Source organism: Cheilinus undulatus, linkage group 5 (assembly GCF_018320785.1).
Source record: "Cheilinus undulatus linkage group 5, ASM1832078v1, whole genome shotgun sequence".
NCBI lineage: Eukaryota > Metazoa > Chordata > Actinopteri > Labriformes > Labridae > Cheilinus > Cheilinus undulatus.
In genome coordinates, this window is record NC_054869.1 from 4,446,012 (window position 1) to 4,468,696 (window position 22,685).

The window sequence follows — 22,685 nt, forward strand, 5'->3', positions numbered from 1 at the left end:
AATCATTGTTTTTATTTTTCAGTTTTCCTAAATAAATGTTTAGAAAGGACAGCGTTTCTCCTGAGTCCTGACTGACAGCTAACACACTGGCAGTGACACTGGAGTTCAGTGTTCACCAACTCTGATTTGTGGTAACACCACAAGTGTTTACACTGTTCTATAAAGACAAGGGGAGGAAGCATTAAAACTTCCACAATGAGTGTAGCAGGTCGCTAACAGCTAGCCACATTTGGTTTGTTTACTCTGAAGGTGTTTGACTGTTAGATTTGAAGTGTTAAGAGTGGAGACTGGTGGTTGAATGATTCTGTTAGTGCAGTGGTTCCCATACTTTTCTGCTGGGCCCCCCTTTAGCAGATTAAAATACCCCTCACCATACACATCCGCATAAAAACATATGTAAACAAAAAAACAGTCTGTCACGATTTTCTGCTATCAAATTCCTATTATGTTTGAATTTACTGGAGCATAAAACCTAAAAATTTGTAAAATTAACAACCATTGATTTAAAGATTTTTAAATATCTGACTCTAAAGACATTTTTCAAGAGTTCTACTTCCTGTCCTGCTTTTATTTCACTGACATCTGATGGCTTGTTTTGTACTACAGATCTCCTCTGGTCCTGGGTGAAGTAGAGAGAATAGTACTCTGTTTATTTTAAATATGTAGCTTTTCTGTATTTTGTCTTGATTGAGGCAACAGCAGAAAAAACATCTCCCACTGCAGCGGGGACTTCTATTCCACTCCAATCCAAAATGCAGAAAATGTCTTTGACTTGAACTACAACTGAAACGTTAAATCTGAGGTGACATCAATAAACTGCTCTTCTTCTGCAGTGCTGCAGTCACCTGCTGATGTTGTTAGCTGTGCTGTGCCCACAAAAAATATTTAATCTGTCATTATTTCTCATGAGTGGGTGCTTACATTTCCAAAATTGAATAAGATTATAAATATCTTTCTAAGTCTTTTTAATATTGTGCTGTCTTTAAAGTTGAAAGAAAGAGTGAAGGACAGTTCTCTTTATCCATCTGAAAAAATATATTGTTATTTTTTCCAGTGTATGCATCGTACTTCCATGCATTCCATACATTTGCAGATTATAGAGTAGAATGGCTTTTATAATATAGATGATGTCCTATGTTCTATAAAGACAACCTTATATTAGGTAAAGGCTTTGGGTATGAAACCTACATCTGTAGTTAATGTTTTAACTTAAGTTTGGGAGGAGCTCACACCAAAACCACACCTTCAATCACCTGACAAGCCTACTGAAATGCAGCCATCCCACTTCACTCTGTTTGAGATTTTTCAACCCCCCCCCCCCCCCCTTCTATAACTGATTAACCACATGTTTCGTCTGTGGCCCAACCAATGTCTCATGTAATTCTGGGTACAGTCTGGGTTTAGACTCGCTCAGGCAGAATGACGTCTGAGAATAAACCCCATCCTGAGTCTCCCTCTACCGAGCCTTCATTGCATCTCCCAGACTAGCCAAACTACATATTCACATACCTCATCATTCATAACAACAAACAGTCTAACAGTACATTCTTGTATGCTGGATCAAAAATGCATGGCGGATGTTTGTGACAAAGAAATGTCTTGAAAATCAACATATTTTTCAGCCAAGTCTGCCTCTTGATATGGTGTAGATGTGATGCATCTCAGAAGATCCCCACTGGACAAGTAAGGAGTAACTAAGAACACCTTTACTGGTAAACGATCCACTGAAAACTGATTTTTTTTTCATTTTCAGCATTATTTGCATCAAAATTACAGCGATCTGATACTTTTTTAGTTTATGCGTTCAATCATGTGTAGGCATCAAGCTAACAAAGGAACCTATCCCAGGCCATCAGTGAGAAACAGCGCCCTCTCTGGTGAATAATACACCAGCCATCACTGGTTGTAAGATCATACTTGAGGGACAGGATGAGCTAAAAAGAAGGGAAGGGTTAGGAAAGTTAGCAGTTTACATATTTATCCTGCTAACTTTGATACTAATTTGGATGCAAAATAGTTTAACTGTTAAGCTTGCACCGTTGGCTGTTTGTGGCAGAAAAACACTGAAAAGGTTTTTGCTGTTTGTTAAAAATTCCATGACTTCTTTACTTAAGATGTAAATAAAGCTTTTCTGCATGCTAGTAGTGCTACCAGCTGATCAGTTTGCTGAGTTTGAAATATAACTTTGAGGCTTAAGTTGAAGTCTAAACATATGTCACCTTTAGGCTAAGCTAGGCTAACTAACTAGGTTTACAGCTCCAGATCAGACGGTCTCACAGAATTAGTTTTTAAGTTTCCATCCAAAGCATTCTAAAGTGACATTTCTTATACAGTCAGACATAAATGTTAAGATTTATTGCTTTTTGATTACATTTAAACTCTTCAAACACTCTTGTTGATAAATAAATTATTTCAGAATAAAAGCTTTCATAAAGTATACAGTTATTATCTTCTTTTCACAATAAAAGTCCTCTTTGTGAGGGATGCAGAAACATTATTTGGTCAGTACAGGCTGTGGATGGGTAAGATCGATGTGTTTTTGGTCATTTCCAGCAGTTTCTCTTTCAGTGGTATTTTCCGGACTTCACACCACACGTATCGAGAGTTTTCTACAGGTGGAGGTTTTCCCGTCAGCTTCCACTCTATTTTCTCTCCATCCTCGTCGCGTTGGACGTAGTCGGGCACCAGAGCCACCAGCGTGTTGAAACACACGCCGTCCGTCTTCCCGTGCTGCCGGCCGTTGTGCTGCAGACTGAAGACGCCCAGTGTGTTGACGTCGTGGTCATAGTACGCTTTCGGCATGGCTTCCTGCACCACCATGTTGGCCGCCCAGGTCACTGCGTGGGTTTTTACCGCCGCTGCTGTGGGGAGGTGGGGCGTGGGGGCTACAGAGGAAGGAGGGAGATGGGTGAGTTCATAAATCTTTACGTAACATTAAAACAATAAGACATAAAGCTGACAGCCATGTGAGGATGATAAAACACATCAGAAACATGAAGATATTTTTTTTAATCTGCAGTCAGTTACCTTTGATGACCAGGACCCAGATCTTCGCATCATTATGGGTAAAAACCAGGACGAGTCTCTGCACCACATGGCGGCAGCTCATATCCATAGGTAATGTGACAGGATGCCAGGGTGTCTGATGGTACCTGAAAGCATCACAGCAGCCAGGGTCAGGTTTAGCATTCATCTCCATCAGTGTTGAGTTCATTGACTAAAACTATGAATACAAATGTTAAGCCCAAACACACAATGGACCAGTGTGTTGCATCTTTAGATGCCCCTCAGTTGATGTCCCTAGCAAACACCAACAGCAGCGCATCAACGGTCCAACTCTCCACCAACCACTGCTCGGCCAGGTGTTTGATACTAAAGCTGACAGCTTGTCAGGGGCTCACCTCCCCGCCTTATTGGTTAAGTGAATAGGAGCAGTTGTATTTCACCAGCAGCTGAGACCTCCCATTTACTATACACCTTGGACAAAAGATGGCACTAAATTTATTTTTCTGTGCTCTTAAACAGATCTGCTGCCACAGCAACCGAGATGGAGAGACTCCAGCCTCAGCCGGCCGCACCAAGACTAAAGCAGTGGTGTAAAGCACCACGTCTGGCCACACCAGTGAAGGTTTTTTCATAGAAAATAATGTGAGTGACTGTTTGGACGTACTTCAGACAGCGCTTGTGTGTTTAGGGCTTGATCGCCTTTATTCCATGAGAAAGACTGGACTAAGACTAAGGTTGTATTCACACCTGATAGTCCAGGGACTTGGTCCGTTTTGGAATGGAAATTGCAACACTTTTGCACATTCCTATGGTTTGGTTCACATTTATGTTGCCCTTGGTCAAACAAACCAGACCATACGTTGTGGCTTGTTCAAGAAAATCTATGCACTCTTAGGGTTTCTGCTTTTGCACTGGGGAATTACAAGCAGCCAGTGAGGCAGTGAGCTAATCAGCATGTCGTTCTTTACATGAGAAAGTAAGCACCAAAGACAAAGGCGAGCCAGTGAGAGACTACGACATGTTGCAGTGGTTACGCAGACACCAAGCGAGGGACCGACTTGTATTGGAGTGTATTAAATTACATACATAAATCCATAATTCCTTACGCTTTATGCTACTTCCTGCCTTTGGCTCACAAGTTGGGCCTCTTTGCTTTCGCAGCTCAAACGAACCGCACCAGGGATTGTTTGGAGGCGAACTGAGGCCCCTGCTTTTAACAGACCAGTGTCCGCTTGTTTGGTCCACACCAGAGTTTGTGTGAGCTTTCACACCACTCCAAACTAACTATCCAGGATAATGGAGCAGAGTTTGACCAAACAGCTCTGGTGTGAATGTGCCCTAACAACACTCTGGCAAAAAGATTTAGTTTCCAACAAGACTATCACTGGACTGTTGGATGTTCAAAATCCATGATATTTCTCCTGTGAGTATAATGTATGGCAGTGTTTTCATCAGTGTATTTTAATAAATGAAAGTAGTTTATAGATAAAGAAAAAATGTCAAGTCCATCAATATTTATCACAGATTAAAAAAAAAAAAAGTATTTATAGATCAGAACCCAAAGGGCAGGGCTCAGAGCAGCAGAGAGAAAATGGCGTAAATCCAAACAAACCACTGACTTGAGTGCTTATCAGCAAAAACTGTCCTGTTTTACCTCTGCTCTAAAATCTGCTAAGAAGGCGTTCTATCAATCAAAGATCTGTGCTGCCACTGATGTATGCAAACTCTTCTCTGCTTTTAACTCGCTCCTCTCTCCTTCAAACCCACAACCCTCCAGTATGTTGACTCCAGACATGTTCGCCTCCTACTTCACTGACAAGGTTTCTACCATCAGCAACCAATTCTCTGAGCCTGTCCAACTCAGTTTTCTGCCACCAGCTAGTGATGCATCACTTAGCTCATTCTCTCCACTAAGTGAGAGCGAGGTCACCAGGCTTCTGCTTGACTCTAAGCCCACAACCTGTCCCCTCGATCCGATACCATCACATCTCTTGCAGGCGATTGAGCCCACAATCAGCCCTGCTGTGAGTTGTATCATTAACTCCTCTCTGTCCACAGGTGTTTTCCCAGCTGCTTTCAAGCAAGCGTGGGTTACACCACTGCTCAAAAAACCCACTCTCAACCCAGCCCTGGTTGAAAATTACAGGCCGGTCTCACTTCTCCCATTCCTATCAAAAATACTGGAGCGCACAGTCTTCAACCAGCTCTCAGAACACTTGCAGAACAATGATCTACTTGATCAGAATCAGTCTGGCTTTAGGCGGGCCACTCTACTGAAACTGCACTTTGTCGGTAACGGATTCACTTCGCTTGGCCAGAGCAGCTGGTCAGTCCTCAGTTCTCTTACTGCTGGATCTGTCTGCTGCCTTTGACACAGTAAACCACCAAATCCTCCTCTCCACACTCTCTTCACTTGGTATCTCAGGATCTGCCCTACAGTGGTTTAAGTCCTACCTCACAGGAGATCTTTTAGAGTATCATGGAAGGGAGGAGTGTCTAAACTGCATGGCTTATCAACAGGGGTGCCTCAAGGGTCTGTGCTTGGTCCCCTACTTTTCTCAATATACACCACCTCACTTGGTGCAATCATCCGCTCCCATGGCTTTTCTTATCACTGCTATGCAGACGACACACAGCTATTCCTGTCCTTTCCACCAGATGACACAACTGTCTCAGCTCGGATCTCATCCTGCCTTGCTGATATTTCTAAATGGATGAGGGAACGTCACCTTCAGCTCAACCTGCCCAAAACTGAGCTCATTATCATCCCAGCCAGTCCCACTATGGAACCGCAGATCAGTATCCAGCTTGGATCAAATAATCTCTTGCCCACTAAGTCAGCCCGAAATCTGGGTGTCATGATTGATGACCAGCTAACCTTCAAGGTTCATGTGGCCTCGATTGCTCAGTCCTGCTGATTTGCCCTCTATAAAATCAAGAGGATCAGACCCTACCTGACAGAACATGCAACACAGCTCCTGGTACAGGCTCTTGTAATATCAGGCATTGACTACTGGAACTCATTACTGGCAGGTCTCCCTGCATGCACATTAAACCTTTGCTGATGATCCAGAACGCAGCAGCACGTCTGGGCTTCAACCAACCCAAGACAGCTTGTCATTCCTCTTTCATCTCTACACTGGCTTCCAGTTGCAGCTCGCATTAAATTCAAAACTCTAATCATTGCTTACAAATCAGTAAACAAAACTGCTCCTGTTTACCTGGAGTCCCTCATCCAGGTCTACACTCCTTCTTGCCCGCTACGCTCAGCCAGCGAAAGGTGCCTGGTACTTCCAGCACATCAGGCTCCTAAATCACTAACTCCAATCTTCTCCTCTGTTGTCCCTAAATGGTGGAATGAATTACCCAACTCCATTCGATCTACAGACTCCCTCTCTACTTTCAAGAGAAGGCTAAAGACCCAGCTCTTCAGAGAACACTTTGCACTTAGCTAGGCAATTCTCTACTGTTGTCCCCAGTAGTAGATTGAGTCTCAGCCAGACTATTCTCCACTGCTGTCCCCAGTGGTTGAATGAGTTTCCCAACTATAGTTAGCTCGCACTGTCCTGCTCTACTTCTGGGATTTCTTTGCCCAGCTCTTTGGGAATGATCCAGCACTTGGTACTTGGTAAATAGTTGTTGTGAAGCCTAATGAATGGCAATTAGTGATCCCACATTTTCCTTGATTCATTGTTGCTGTCTAAAAAAAAAAAAAAAAAAAAAACATAAAAACAAAAAAACAAACAAAAACAAAAAAAAAACAAAAAAAAACTACATAAACAACGTATATTTTAGGTACTCTGCCTTAAACTCTACACGGCAGCACTTGCGTCCAATTGAACCTGAAGCACTTGATGGCACTTACTGATGTTGTTTCTTCTTGTCTAGATCATTGCTTGTGTTGTTCTTGCTCTCAAATGTACGTCGCTTTGGAGAAAAGCGTCTGCTAAATGACATTGTAACATTGTAACATTGTAGATCGATGTGGTTTTGTCAGCTGAAGTTAAAGCAGCTAAAACAGGCCACTGTTCATGTAACCACCTCTAAAACGGGATTATACATAATTTAATCCCAGATTAGACATTCAGCCTTTTAACTGTTTATGTATAAAATGTTGCTGAGTCTGTAATGTTTGTAGTTTCATTATTTCATTAATTTAACTGCCAGACTTTGTTTAAGGATAAAGTTGAAAAAAAAAAAACAGGTGGCATCTGACAGTGTTGTCTGCAGCCAGACCCCTCTCCATTTATGACCAGACATCAGTGTCCACAGCCATCAGTGTCTTGTTCAAACAGTTGGGGGCTCTTTCAAGTCCAAATATTTATATTCTAAGTGGATAATAGTCTTTTTCATCCCAAATGTTTCTCTCCCCTGTTGAATACACAGCATTGTGTCAGAGTGTCTTGACAGCCTTGCGAAGGAGTCGGGTCGTGCTGAAAGTGACGTCAGAGCAAACCATCCATACAATCACCAGGAAAGAAGCTAACTATCGACAGATGTCTGGCTCTGTAACTCTAGGTGGTGACGTGCCCACTTTCAGCTTCTATTGGTCCTTCTCCTTGTTGACATTACCAACAAGTGAAATAAAACATGGACAAACTTAACTTTCTGTACAATTTATACTTACTCTAGGTTTTCCTCCTGGTACAAATACAGGCTATCTCTCCAGCTGACAACAACCTGACATTTGATATGATTAGCATTTGTGCTCTTCAAGTTTGATTGGTAGCGACTGAAAGCTTGAGAAAATCAACCTGTGTTATCCAGGTGTGTTAGTCTGACTGATCTAGTACGAGTTCAGTCTGAAATGTTCACATGCAGTTTTTTAAAGGTCAAGTTTTAGTCTGAACAATAATTCTTTTTTCTTTTTCTTTTTTTTTTTTTTGGTCTATTTCTGGGCCTTTTTTAGGTAGAGGAGGACAGTGGATAGACTTAGAAACAGGGATGAGAGAGTTGGGGGAGACATGCAGGCCAGATTCAAACCCAGGCTTCCTGCGTACATGGGGCGCCCTTAAACCACTCGACCATCTGTCTGAACAACAATTCTAACACCAATTTTAATTAATCAAACTTTTTCTAACATGTAAATAAATGTTAAGACTGTCTAAAAAGATTTATTGTAGATGTCGTACTTGAGTCCACATTCAATGAGTCGGAGGATGTCCCGTCCCCTCAGAGTGAGAGCGGACTGTCTGTCCCACCATGAGGCCTGGAGAGACTCCTGATCTGCTGCTGACAGACTCTTCAACGTCCCACCTACCACAAAGACAGAGAAAATTTTTACTTCATTAGTGTCTCTTTACTTCATTAGTGTCTCTTTACTTCATTAGGGCCTGTGTCTATAGCTGCCAGTTTATCTCTAAGGTGCTGGCAGCACTCATTTATAACAAAAAATCATAGTAGTCCAGCATTTCTTGTGTTTGACATCCTCCGTGTTTAGCTGATACTGGTTGCTGTGCTCACAAGCGTTCTCAGATGACAAAGTTTAACTTTCAGAACATTTTATGATATGATTTATGATACTAGCTTTTTTAATAGCAGTTGTGGAGGAGAAACTGATCAAATTCATCTTTTCTAGGGTGAAGTCTCCAGTTCTAAAGCTGCTGCTTTTCTCAGGACAAGATTATTTTACACTGTTGTCATGTTTTTAATGAACACAGTTTTTAGTTTGATTTAACAGGTTGGTTTCAGAGTATGTGTGACCTCTGACCTGTGACTCTGGCTAGGAAGATGAAGCGGATCCACTGTGGTCCCTGCTCTTGGATCAGCAACAAGGTGATTGGCTCACACTCGAGGCCGGCCTCCTCCTTCACCTGGAGATAAACAGAACTGTGAGTCTGGGCAGGAGTGTCTATCTGATCAGTATTTTCACACGTACTCAACACTTTTTCAAGGTGAGCCGAATGTAAGCCAAAGAAAGTCCATATTTTTACTCCACTTTACTCCGGAAATATGTACAGCAGAGAGAAACAAAACTGCTGTTCCCTTAGGAAAACACTTCCAGGAATAGAGCAGTGGCGTTACGTGCCATCAGAGTGGGTTTCAATCCATCAATGTTTGTCTGTATAGCACCAATTCACAACCAAAGTTATTTCAAGACACTTTAGAAAGAAGGCAGGTCTAGACCGTACTCTCTGATATGGTTTATTATAATAGACCAGCATTAACCATTAATATTATAATAAAGACTGAACACTATTATAATAGAGCAGCATTAATCACCATGAGCACAGCACATAAACCTCTCCTAACTATGGGGTAGGACTGTTGAGCAGACCAGACTTATGTTGAACAGCTCTCTGCCAAAACAGCACTGAGGTTGGAGAGGACTACAGGAAGGGGTAGGGGTTGGGATAAAAGCATGAAGAGGAGAGGGACAAGAGAAACAACAAAACACCAGATAAAAGACAAATTCATGGTTTGTTCATGTAAAATAACGGGGCTGATCATTTAGACGTTGGACGGCACCTGTGTGTTACAGGCTCCAGAAAAACCACCAAGCCAGTCAGAGAGTTATTTTTAAGGACTAAATGTTCAGTTAAATTTTTATGTCCCAGCCATGAATCTCTGCTCTGTCAGGAAGCAGAGGTGGAGGGGTGAGTGAGCATAGAGGGGATTTCTGTGTTCTGGTAGATCATTGATAAATCCTGTAATCACAGCATCCTGGAACCAGAAAGCAAAATATAAAAATGACAGCAAAAGGGAACACAAAGTGACAGAGTCCAGTGTGCAATGCTACAGTGAGATTATTTGTCATTATACCAGAGCCAATGGAGCCTAACAGACTTTGAACAGATTTTTTTTCATAGAGGACAGAAATCTCCAACACTTGTAGTTTAGAGAACAACTTTATTAGACTGATGCGTTTCGGCATGTAGCCTTCATCAGGGTCATCAAGGGTCAAACTTTTCAGCCTACAACCCCCAAAATAAAGGTGCCAGAGACAGGGGACCCCCACTGTACCTGAAGGTGGTTGAACACAGCCATGCACATTCAAGAATAGTCATGTGCAGACAAGGCCACCCACAAGGGGGGCCAAAGGGGAGAGCTTTCCGGGGCCCAGCCAAACTGGGGGCCAGCAAATTCATGGTCTATTGTAAAGTTAAGCTGTGGTATTTTATATTTTTCTGAATAATAACCACTCTTATCAAAGAAGCAGATTTGAATTCATTTTTGTAGTAAGTAACCCTCTTAAAAATGTAAATCCTTTAGTTAAAATTAAAATATGTTAAAAATAGCTAAAAGGGGTTTATAATGGCAAAAATGGTGGTGAAGGTGGTGAAATTAGATTTTAAAAGTAGCAGAAATGGGTTAGAAGTGCCAAAAATTAGAACTTGCAAAAAAATAACCAAAAATGGCAAAAATGGGCATAATAGGTGGTAAAAAGGGATTGGAAAGTGGCTGAAATGGCGTTAAAGTGGCAAAAATAGGTGGAAATTTGGTGAAATGGGATGAAAAATGATATAAACTGGAAAAAAGGGTTCACCGAGGTAGAAATATTCAGAAACTGGCAAAAATGGGCTTTTCAAATTGTGAAATGTGGCTTAAAGAGTGGTAAAAGGGGTTAATAGTGGCAATAATGTGACAACAGAGCCAACAATAGGCAGAGTTGCATGATTCGGTTTAGAAGTGGCAAAAACAGGCAGAAAAATAGTGGTGGAAAGGGTTTAAAATGGACAAAAACTGGGTTTTAAGTTGCAAAAATTGGCAAAACTGGTGGGAATAAAGTGATGAAAAAGGGTTAACATGTGGCAAAATAAGTGGCAAAAGTGTAATTCAAAAATGTTCTTAAAATTTTTTAAGGCATCTGGAGACCCCCTCTCAGTGTCTCGCGGCCTCCAATAGGGTCCCAACCCCAACATTGAGAACCCCTGCTCTAAAATACAAGTGTTGCTGGAGATTTCTCTTCAAGACTCTCTTCATCCTCCATGCACCTTGGAAGTTGGTGAAGTTGTGCCAGAGTTACCCACTTCAACAGATTTTTTTCACCAGATTTTCAGAAGTGTGTGTGAAAAGAGCTCACCTCTCTCCTCAGTGCCTCCACCAGGCTCTCCCCCACCTCCATCCTCCCTGCAGGAAGGTACCACTGCTTGTAACAGTCCTGTTTGGCCTCCTGCACCATCAGCACCTCCTCCTGGTAAAGAAACAAACATCTTTCACTGTATCTGTACGAGCCTTCATAGACATGAATCACTTTATTTCAATTTTTCTGTGCCCAAACCTTAGCACTTTTCATTGTAGTGCAATCTATCTATGTTTTTTACTTCATCCTCAGTGTTATCATTGCAGATGCATTGATTATGAAATCAAGTTGATACATTTTCTCACTTTTTTTAAAAATAGTGTGTGTCTGTTACTATCCTATTGATTTTGTGTATTTAAGATGTCGTGTGTAGTTCCTTCTCTTAAAATGTCACTAGAACATGTTACAAAATCTCTGCCTACATTTTCTTTTTCATGAGCAAACCTTCTGCCTCATAAAAACCTCTTCCCTATATCAGTAGTTAGATTTATTAGCCCACCGGGGCTAAATAGATGTGACACAACAAGACCCACATCAGCTACAGCCATCTGTGCATGACACATTATTATTGATGGGCCAATACCAACGTTAATTTGATAGATTCTCTTGTAACTTTAAACTGCACATCTAGTATAGAAGGAGCTTTACAATCATGTTCTAATTATCATCACAGTAATCCAGCCTCTTACCTTTATGCAAAGTCCTTTTTAACCAGTATCTCAACTCTAACCCAGTCCAATCCCTTTATTCAGTCTGCATCACATACTCTTTTTTTGTGGGTATCAGAGAGCTCCCTCTAGAGTTGATAGAGGCTTATTACAACTTCAGGGTTCCTGCTCTCTTTTAGAGATGGATCAATAAAACAATTCAAATAAAGGTGCAGACACACAGGTCTTCATCTATTAGCTGAAAAAAAGTTACAGTGAAGTTTTCTGCATTTACAAACTAATTGTACGTATAATTTTCTCTAAAATCTTACTGTTGTTCTTTTAGGATTTTCCTTGTTTAACACATCCTGCACAGTATTTGTGTTTAGTTTCAGGGCAATTTTGGCCAAATGCTCTATAAAAAAAAATCTATTAAAATAATGATGTGAATTAAAGATGTTTATAGCATGCAGACTAATCTTAAAACTACCATCCATCATTATTTATATGATCCTTCACATAAGGAATCCCTTGGGAACTACCGTCCTCATTCACTAATCCTAAAGAAGAAGTTGATCCTAAACCCTTTAACACACTTTTTAAGAAAATTCTGATATTCACCAGACTTTTCTGATCCGTGATTTTTTTCTTAGCAAAGAATAAAATCTGAGAACACTCCAGAACACTCTTAGGACCATCTGAGTGCTGATATGAGAGTGTAAATGTTTAATTCTGTACTTACCAGCACTGAAATATAATAGATTATGAATTACCCCGAAACAAGTTAGGTGTGCTTGGGGAACAGTGGGAAATAATTTCAGTATTACAAAAAGAAAGCAGGCACTGCAAACATGACAATATATAAAAATGAAGAAGGCATGATTAGAAAGCCTTTATTATGACCGCTAAATCATTTTAAAAAACGTATGAAAACATACATGGTCAAAACATGTTGGCTTTGATAATGATTTGGCTGTTATAATAAAGGCTTTTAGGTATTTAGCCTACTTCCTCATTTTTATATTATTCATGTTTGAAATGCCTGCTTTTCTATTTAAATATTGTGATTTTTTACTGCATTGTTTTATCAATTTAACATTTTTTATACTATTAACTGACATGCACAAATACATGACTTACATATTGTCAAGTCATAATTTAACTGTGCAGTGTTTGATCTTTACTACAAAATGTTTAATTCTAAATATAAATTAAGCAGGAGAAGTGTTGTTAAACAACAATAACCTCTCTTCACATAGAGGTATCTAAATGTGTTTAAAATGATGTCCGATCATCAGGTTTTAGAATAAATGTACGTTTTATTCAAATTATAACCCTTTTTGGGGAAAAAAGACCTCCCACCTGGTTGAATGATTTTTTTACACTCATCTAAATTTGTCCTTTTCTTATTACAGCCTCACTTTTTAATGGAAGTCGTCTGAACCAGTGATTTCATCCAATTAATACATTTGTAGCATACTACGACTACTGTTGCTAAAACTATAATTAAATGTTCTTCTTTTGGTGTCATTTGGAGCAGCACTACATCCACTATAGAACTATCAACATATTTCAACATTTTATGATTGTTTTTATAGTAGGGCTGTCAAAGGATTCCAATTTTAAGTCTCAAATAATCTCAGAACTTCTCTGATTAATCGCAATTAATAGCACTCATTTTTTATCACATTTAAAAATGCCACTATTTACAACTGTCTTGTGTCATTTTGGATTTTTCTACCATCTTAAATTAAGAGTAATTGACTTCCTGTATTAGAACCAGACCTGCTTTTATTGATTGATTGAAGATTTTAATATGAACCACAGAAAAGGGAACTTGTTATGGATTGAAAAGGAAATAAATCAACAGTGAAAAGGTAAATGTCTGATAATAAAGGTTCAGATGACTTCTGACTTGTCCACAAAGCTGTGAGGGTTTTTTTTTAACGTAAAATGGGACATGTCATGGACTTATTTGATATCTCTGTGACTGCAGGGAGATGCTGATGAGGCTGAACCAAAGTGTGCTGAGAGGGGCATTAAAGCATGCAATAAAAAACACAGTGCACTAATTGTGGATTTTAAGTTAATCCAGATTAATGTGATTAATCTTGACAGCCATATTTTATATTATATAATAAATTAGACATTACTAATAGCTTCCTTCTCTCACTCCTGTGTGCCATCTGTGTTTGCACATATAAATGCAGTCTCATGACCTTATAAGGGCATAAAAGGGGCGTTTCTGTATGCTAATGAGGAGAAATGTGCACATGCCTCCAGCTTTTAAGCACCTGGTATTCATCATGAATCCCATGTGGGTTCTCTTTGAAACTTTCTTAAAAACAAATTTAAGAAAAGGACAGGTGACTGAGGCCTGTATTTCCTAAGCTACAATAAACTCTTGATACATTTTGAGAACATGAGCAAAGGACAAGTGAGTGAGGACAGGTGACCTTCTCATTGAAGATGACAGCAGCGACGATGTAGGTGACGTTCTTCCTCAGAGTCGCAGGCTTGCTCTGCTCCAGACCAACGTCACACAGAGTCACATCACAGCCCTGACCGCTCATCATCCACTCCACCTGCTCCTCCACCTGCCTCCGCTCCTCCTCCGTCACCTCCATTTCTGCACAGAAGAAACAAACAGAAATATTCAGTACTGTCTGTTTACTACCACTTCACAGGAAAGAGAGACAGAGACAGAATAAATCATGAACCTTTTCATGATCTCTGCTATCAGGTGAAATGATCAGCATAAATCAATAACAATGCTGTCTGAAAATATGACCTCCAGAAAAAGTACTCCTGTGGCTCAACCTGCCCCAGGTAGCCACCATCACATAATTCAACTTTAATGTTTATTATTTCACCCTGATCATGTCCCCGTGCTTTCTAAAAGCTCATCCCTTCTTTTAGCTGTTATTTGCCACAGTCTTTAATGTAATTTAAATACAAAGTGGGGGAAAATCTTTCTTGTTTTTCATATTGTGTAGCATTAACAGAAGTGTAAGGACAGTTTTATTTTTTAAGGGATGGGATTTATATATATATAATTACAAAGTTAATCTAAATGTGAATGTTAAGACTATCCCGGAGTTAATAATAATACTGGGTATAATAGCATCATGTCATTAGAATCAAAGAGCTTTGACTGATGCTAACGTTAGCTCATGACAATATTTAAAAACGTTTACATTTCTTCGTTTATCTCTTAAACTTCCCCACAGGAAATAAAAATGACAAATTATAAAATATATGTGTAAATAAAAAACCTCACAAACCACTCTGTGATTAAAAGCCGTGTTAGATTTCCATTCAGAGGCTGTAAGCTCTCCGCTCTGTTTTGACATTTGACACTGACAGCCTGAACCGGAAATCCACCTCCTCTTCCGGTTTGGGATTTTCATAACAAAATGTATTTTATTTTATTTTTTTCTTACTTTCTTTTTATGCTGGTTTTGAGCTTGACCGCACCGAGGTTATTAGTAACCTAAAATTACAAAAATACTTAAAGCTTGAACGTAGAAATTACTTTACAAACTGAAACTGGGATATAAGCGAGGCTTCTAAAAAAAAAACTGAATAAAACTGAATTCTCTGATCAAAATGACATTAAAATAATAGAATTATAGACAATATATCCTAAGTTTAGTCTTTGACATAAGCAAAATGACCAACACGTCCTTTATATTTGCAGAGGTGAGGTGTCAAAAGTATTCACATTCATTACTCAGGTAGAAGTATAGATACTAGGATTTTTAAAAGACTTTTGTGGAAGTTGAAGTATCAACTCAAGCTTTTAATAAGTAAAAGCGTAAAAGGACTGGTTTCAAACCTACTTAAAGTATAAAAGTAAAAGTAATGTAAGGGGGAAAAATTCCATTAAGGACAAAAGCTTAGGCCGTGCCACAGGGGCCTATAGTGCACTATCACCCCACACACACACACACACACTCACACAAAAACCATTTTCCTAACTATATTGACTTTCTGACTATAATGTTATATTAAAATGTTAATGTTGAAAAATTTGGGATGCACCTGTTTCAGCCACATTTATGCCCACTGAAAATGAACGCATGTTAGTACAATGCAAATACATTCAAGAACCATATATGTGTACTACTGAGCATTAAGTGTTTCACTGAGCAGAAAACGTGATGACTAGTTACCTATAAGTGTTGATCTTCCTGGCTACCAACCTCCTCGGTGCTTGGTTGGGACACTTCGCTCCAGTTCTCTTGAGTCTCTGCCACGGACATCTTCGTACTAGGCTACATCAGTTTTTTCTTTTCTGTTTTTTACTAGGCTACATTCGTCTGATATTTCCTTGCTGGAGTGTGACTGATGTGTGTCGTGCGCAGGTGCGATGGATCACGTGCAAACCAACAGGGTGTCGGAATGGTATTAAGTTTATACTTCTCATCCAACCATAATCAAACTCACTCTATCCGGATGGCGCGATTTATCTGGATAGGCGAAATGTAAGGAGTGTAAAAAGTAGGCTGAAAAATAATTACTCCAGTAAAGAATAGATACCCAAAATTTTTACTTAAGTAAGGTAACGAAGTATTTCTAGTTAGTTACTTGACACCTCTGTATGTTTGTCCCAGTCAGTGTGATTTACAATTTTGGGTGAGTTTGCTCTGTCAGAAATGGGTCCCTTTTTTAGATAATGATGTGACATTAAATTTGTGTGCACACTTGAGTGATTTGTATGTATTTACATGTTCAACAACATGTCTCCAGTAACTCTGTCTACTTTAACCTTTAGCAATAAAACAAATATGTTGGCTTACCCAAGCCAAAGGAGTCTTGAAGAGTCTGATTTTACTGTTAAAAGCTTTACACAATAATCATTTTAGGTCTTGTGTTGTATTCAGATTTCAAGTCTGACTAATAATTTGGCAGTTAAGATAAGTCTCTGAATATTTTTTTAATTAGCCTATATGTTTGCTTTTTCTGGTAATTTTGTTTCTTTAGGATGCAAAGAATCAATGAAAGAACTATTACAAATACAATAAAAACTAAAATAAAACAGCATTTTCACAAATCAGAAGCTAAATTCAACAGTAAAATCCAACTAAAATTAAACTGACATTGAAAACGAAATAAAAAATTTAAACTAAATGGGGAAATTACCCTTGTAACTTTGGATCCATATTTTTGATTAACTTTAATGTGTTCTGTGGCTTGTCATTTAAAATTTAAGGCCATAAAAGTCACTTTGACTAACACACATCCTTATCCAATCTGCTTTGTAGTCGACCTTACACCATTTTAATCATCTTGTCCCATAGATTGCTGCATTAGCATTATCTGTAATCAGGGAACTCAGTGTTGGATGTTCTAAATTTCCCAGCAGAGACCCTGACCCTTTTCTGATTTAATCAGACTCACTGTGATTTAATAAACTCTGTACTATGATGAAACACTAGTCTAGGTCTCTGACATCCAGACCACCAGGTTGCCCACTTAAAAATCAGAGCTGCCCACCCATATTATGACAGGTCTTTTCTGCATAAAGCAAACATTATTCTGCTTTTTTTATAGTTCAACTGTTAATGAGCTCAACACACCTGCAAAAATGTGTTATGATAAGTATCACCATACGACATATTAACAGAAGAGAGGAAACAAAAGCCAAAAAACATGAAATTTGGGCGTTTATAACCCAAGAAATTGTTCTGCCCTCCTAAAACCATTTGGCATGTCACAAACATTACATTCATTCAGAAAATTCACCTCTGGGTTGGCATGAAATCTCATGCCTTTCATTTTTGACTGTTCATGGAGCAAATATGAGTATTAATTTTTCGTAGTTCAGGTCTTATGAAATCTTGAATTTGAGTTTTGTAATTGTGTAGGAAGCTTGCTTTTATTGTGAAATTGTACACCGGAAGTCCATTTTGTAGTCCCTTTTGGTCATTTGTGTTGTAACGTGGGCTAAGGTCAAACACAGGCGGTTTAAATTAGTTAACACAGCTTTTTAGGTAAGACAGCTTGCTGTTTGGTTAAATATCCATAAATACGTTTATTAACTGACGGAAACAAACAGCGGACTGGTTAAAACCAGTTTGTAAACCCAGTGTTCAGAAGGTAAGCTTACTGTGTTATTATGTCAACTCTTTAGCTAACATTACAAAGGTTTTCTGTTGGCTGATATTCTGTGTTTTCCCGTACTCTAGAAATAAGAAAGAAACGATATCGGTATCTGTCAGTATAGTGGTGTTACGGTTTAAAAAGTGACCGTGCTAAGTGCTGACTTTCAGCCGAGTGCATGTGTGGTTTGAGTAGATACAGCAGATGATGAGAAAGAGTCCTGACCAAAGTTTTGCTTCTCATAACATTGCCAAATTTACTGAATTCTCTACAATCCCTTCTCTCGCCCTTGCTTGAAGATCCATTATTTTCAAAGCCTTGGTACCTGTGGGAGAGTTAATTATAGTAGAGTGAGGGTCATGGGAACAGCTTTAAGCATTAAGGTCTGCAGTGTAGAAAAAACAGCCTAAATCTGGTATGAAAATGTCAGATCCAATGTGACTGTTGTGAAGTTCACACTGTTAGAAAAACACCAGATATGAGCCATAGAAGATTAACCTGTTAAGCCCTAGCTTCTTTTATTAGGCTACTGCTCAAAATTTACAGCCCAGGGCATTTGTGAAGTTTGTTCAGAAGTGTAAATATGTGTATATATGTGACTGGATCAGACAGAATCAAGTTGTCAAATGGAAAATGTCATTTTCACCCAATTGTTTTTTTTTTCAATTTTAGCACATTTATCCCAGAGAAATAATGCAGTTGAAGTCCAACAATCTCCAGTGAGCCAAAGCTCCACATTTTCACAACTTTCATGCCACTGAGCAGTGTAACTCAACCCTGCTCAACCAAAGAGCCAAATTACTGAAAAATACTTTTACAAGAGCAACAATGTAAGTGGTGAAAAGTGGAAAATAGAATAAGTTAAAGGTGGCAAAAGTGGTCAAAAAGTGGCAAATACTGGGAGAAAAGTGGCAAAAAAGGGCAGAATGTGTCAAGAAATGGGTCGGAAGTGACCAAAAAGATAAGTTAAAGGTGGCAAAAAAAGGTCAAGAAGTGGCAAAATCAGCAAAAGGTGGGAATATGGGCAAAATCTGGCAAAGTTGGGAATGTGGGCAAGAAGTGGCATTCAATTGCAAAGGCAGCTTAAATGGGCAAAAGGGCAGAAATGGCAAAAATGAGTAAAAATGGCCCAAAAGTGACAAAAATGACAAAAAAAATGAGTGAAAAGTGACTAAAAAAATCAGCAAAAAGGTGGAAGGTAGGGAATTAATTGGAATTTAACTGCAAAAGGTTAAATAGGTGAGAAGTGGCAAAAGGGGGCAAAAAAATTACACAAAGCAGGATAAAAGTGTCAAAAATAGGTTGAAAAGTGACAAAAAGAAATGGCAAAAATGGGCTTAAAGCGGCAAATACCAGGAGAAAAATGGCGGTTAAAAAAAAATGACTTACAGGTGGCAAAATTGGCCCATAAGTGGCAAAACCATGGCAAAAAAATCAGTGAAATGGACTAAAATCAGAAAAAAAAGTTGGAAAATGGGCAAAAAGCATCAAAGAGTGGCAAAATGGGAAATATGTGACATTTAATTGCAAAAGGCAGCTTAAATGGGCAAAAAGTGACAAAAATTCAGACAAAAGAGCCACAAATCATCAGAAAAGAGCCACATGTGGCTCTAGAGCCACACATTGAGTATCACTGCACTAGAGGGTTATCAGAACATAATAAAAGAGATTTTAGGAAAGCAATGTCCAGATGAAATCCCCTCTTGTGCCATTTGGGCCCTATTTGGCCCAATCTCTGCCATTTGAAAATTCTGAGGTATCAAACTTTTTTTACTCATATGCCATTACAGGTGGTCCCTGCATTATGAAATTCTTTTTTTTCTCCCTGAAATCACCCAGAGCTCCATATAGTTCCCTTTCAAAGAAAGTCTTACAGAGGAACTAAAGTTTGACACCAAGAGGAGCAGATTTATTTTCAATGTTACAAAAACAACACAAAATAAAGTGCAGAAATCTAAAGGAAACTGTTACAACAACTGAAAACTGCACAAACATGACTAGAATTTTCAGTAGAGGCTGGGCTTTCAGATGAGACTATGTTTGTGTCTGTAGTAGCAGGCACCATCCCATAGGGGGCGGAAGTGTCTGTCTACGTAGCACTACGGCCACTGTGATATGTGGTTATTGAGCTGAGTCCTTTTTGAGTTGGATGTGGTGTAGGTAAAAATGGTTTATTTTTGCTTGTAGCTGAGCTTCTTCTGTTTAATTTGATGTGTAACATGATTATTTTTGTGCAAAAATAGAGTGCACAGAGCAAGTTTGTTTGGATCAAGGTGAGCAGGACCAAATTTGGTCCCGCTAGGGCTGAAGAAGTTAAAAAAAAAAAAGATTTGGTAACTTTTAACTGCAAAAACGCAGGAAAAAGAAAATTAGTTGACTTAGATTTTTATTCACAGTTTTAGTTGACAAAATTATATAGTAATAATAAAAAAAATTTATTTGTAAAGCAAACAGAGGAACAAAGCAACAAAACCCAACAAAAAATGAAGACAGCACAAAGACACCAACAACATTAGCAGGACGTACAGCTTCATAAGACTTCATGTTAACTTAGACATCACAGGACACCGTTAGAGCACAGACATTAGTTAATATGCAGCTAAGATTTCACAGTCATTATCAGCAGCAGAAATCCAGTGTAAATTTCCAAAAATGACCAAAAATGTTTGTTGACACTATTTTTGTGTGAGAAAGACTAGTCTGAGTCTAGACTAGTCTGAGTCTAGACTAGTCTGAGTCAAGACTAGTCTGAGTCAAGACTAGTCTGAGTCTAGACTAGTCTGAGTCTAGACTAGTCTGAGTCTAGACTAGTCTGAGTCAAGACTAGTCTGAGTCTAGACTAGTCTGAGTCTAGACTAGTCTGAGTCTAGACTAGTCTGAGTCAAGACTAGTCTGAGTCTAGACTAGTCTGAGTCAAGACTAGTCTGAGTCTAGACTAGTCTGAGTCTAGACTAGTCTGAGTCTAGACTAGTCTGAGTCAAGACTAGTCTGAGTCAAGACTAGTCTGAGTCTAGACTAGTCTGAGTCTAGACTAGTCTGAGTCAAGACTAGTCTGAGTCTAGACTAGTCTGAGTCTAGACTAGTCTGAGTCTAGACTAGTCTGAGTCAAGACTAGTCTGAGTCTAGACTAGTCTGAGTCTAGACTAGTCTGAGTCTAGACTAGTCTGAGTCTAGACTAGTCTGAGTCAAGACTAGTCTGAGTCTAGACTAGTCTGAGTCTAGACTAGTCTGAGTCTAGACTAGTCTGAGTCTAGACTAGTCTGAGTCTAGACTAGTCTGAGTCTAGACTAGTCTGAGGCTAGACTAGTCTGAGTCAAGACTAGTCTGAGGCTAGACTAGTCTGAGGCTAGACTAGTCTGAGTCTAGACTAGTCTGAGGCTAGACTAGTCTGAGGCTAGACTAGTCTGAGGCTAGACTAGTCTGAGGCTAGACTAGTCTGAGGCTAGACTTTTACAGTGAGACTGAAGATGTCTCTGTCTAAACCCAGTGTTTCTTGTTCTCCCACAGTCAAATGTCAGATCCTTCCTCAGTCTACTCTGCATCAGCACAACACCTGGAAACCTCATCAGCCAATCAGAGCTCCTCAACCTGGACAGGCATGAATCTTTTCAGCTGTTTGTAAGAAGAAATCAGAAAGAACAACACAGGAGATAAAGCAGATCTCTGTGCTGCTACAGACACATCATCCCATTGACCTTGTGTCTGGGGTTTTTCTATTTGAGAAGAAGTCTTTTTGGTCTGCTGAGGTTGACTCTGCGATGGTTCGGCACAGTAAACTTCAGAAGCAGGTCCTCGCTCTGTACCGACAGTTCCTGCGTGCCGGTCAGGACAAACCGGGCTTCATCCCTCGAATCCGGACGAGTTCAGAGAGAACGCCGCATCAAGAAGACGGACGTGATGCACATCGAGTATCTGTACCGACGAGGACAGAGGCAGCTGGAGCAGCTGAAGGACGCCAACACCAAACAGCTGGGGTCGTTCTCTAAACCCGGGGACAAGAGCTGACCTCTCACATAGATGACGCCATCATGGGACCCTGAACGATGCCAACGAATACCTCTCAAAGACTTGGATACTGTGACTGAGATGCTGCGTTCATGTTCAGAAGAAAATAAACGCTCAATGTGGAGTAACTGAAGTCATTAACATAAAAAAGCATGTTACAACAGCTGTAATACAGCAAGTGAAAACGTTTTCTTTGACTGTTTAGATGTGTAAAATAAATAAACTTCATGTTGACAGAAGACAATAAAATCTGTGATGTAAATAGATGGCAGCTTTGTAAAACACTTTAAAAACAGCGGTTCACTGAGTGATTTGACATTTGAAGAAAACTTCAGAACAGAACATAAAAACCAGAACAAAAGGCCGGCTAACATACATAACCTGAACATTTTAAGGACTAAAGCAACACAGGGACCCAGCCCTGCTAACTGAGACCACAGAGAACCAAAGATGTCAGAGAGTACCATTATTTAATAGAGATGTCAACAATAGGAGATATAACAATGAAAGGGTACTCTAAGCTCTGAAATGAGAGGATTATAATGAAATTGAAGCCATAAAACCAAGGATTAGGTAGAGAAAGGAGCTGTAGAGCATGTGTGTTTCTTCTGCATAATCTGCTCTGTCAACCTTACAAAGTTTTGATGGTCAGAAGTTCCCTAAGACTCTGGTCAGGGACTTCAGACCACAGAGTCTCACCTCAACAGTCAGGTTCACCTGCTCATCTTACCTAAATGAAATTAATTCTGTTTAAAGGAGAAATCATTGTGGGAAATCCACTTTTAATTAGCATGTTAGCATCCACAGTGCATTCAGAAGGTATCAAGACCTCCTTCACTTTTTCAATTTTATCTTTCAGCCTGTTGGTACAGTAGAAAAAAAAAATTATTCTCATTAAT

At 39.4% G+C, this 22,685-nt stretch overlaps 2 protein-coding genes across 4 annotated transcripts; one reads left to right on the plus strand and one right to left on the minus strand.

Annotated features, from left to right (window-relative positions):
• Positions 1 to 1,372: 1,372 nt before the first annotated feature.
• On the minus strand, positions 1,373 to 15,034 carry nudt18 (nudix (nucleoside diphosphate linked moiety X)-type motif 18). Of its 3 annotated transcripts, none has more exons than XM_041786752.1 (7): positions 14,961 to 15,034; positions 14,133 to 14,305; positions 11,030 to 11,140; positions 8,717 to 8,819; positions 8,139 to 8,262; positions 3,028 to 3,152; positions 1,373 to 2,885 (listed from the first exon to the last, which is right to left on the minus strand). In XM_041786752.1, exons 2-7 carry the CDS (start codon positions 14,301 to 14,303, stop codon positions 2,503 to 2,505), a joined length of 1,017 nt encoding a protein of 338 aa, XP_041642686.1. In that variant the 5' UTR covers positions 14,304 to 14,305; positions 14,961 to 15,034; the 3' UTR covers positions 1,373 to 2,502. The 3 variants fall into 3 exon arrangements, with proteins under 3 accessions (XP_041642686.1, XP_041642688.1, XP_041642687.1); XM_041786754.1 differs by having other exon boundaries at positions 14,952 to 15,028; XM_041786753.1 differs by having other exon boundaries at positions 14,957 to 15,027.
• A 2,570-nt stretch (positions 15,035 to 17,604) lies between these two features.
• Positions 17,605 to 22,158, plus strand: LOC121510200 (succinate dehydrogenase assembly factor 1, mitochondrial-like). Its single transcript, XM_041788151.1, is given in 4 exon segments — positions 17,605 to 17,778; positions 21,289 to 21,633; positions 21,636 to 21,656; positions 21,659 to 22,158. Coding segments are annotated over 3 exon segments (243 nt in total). The 5' UTR covers positions 17,605 to 17,778; positions 21,289 to 21,539; the 3' UTR covers positions 21,787 to 22,158.
• Positions 22,159 to 22,685: the final 527 nt, after the last annotated feature.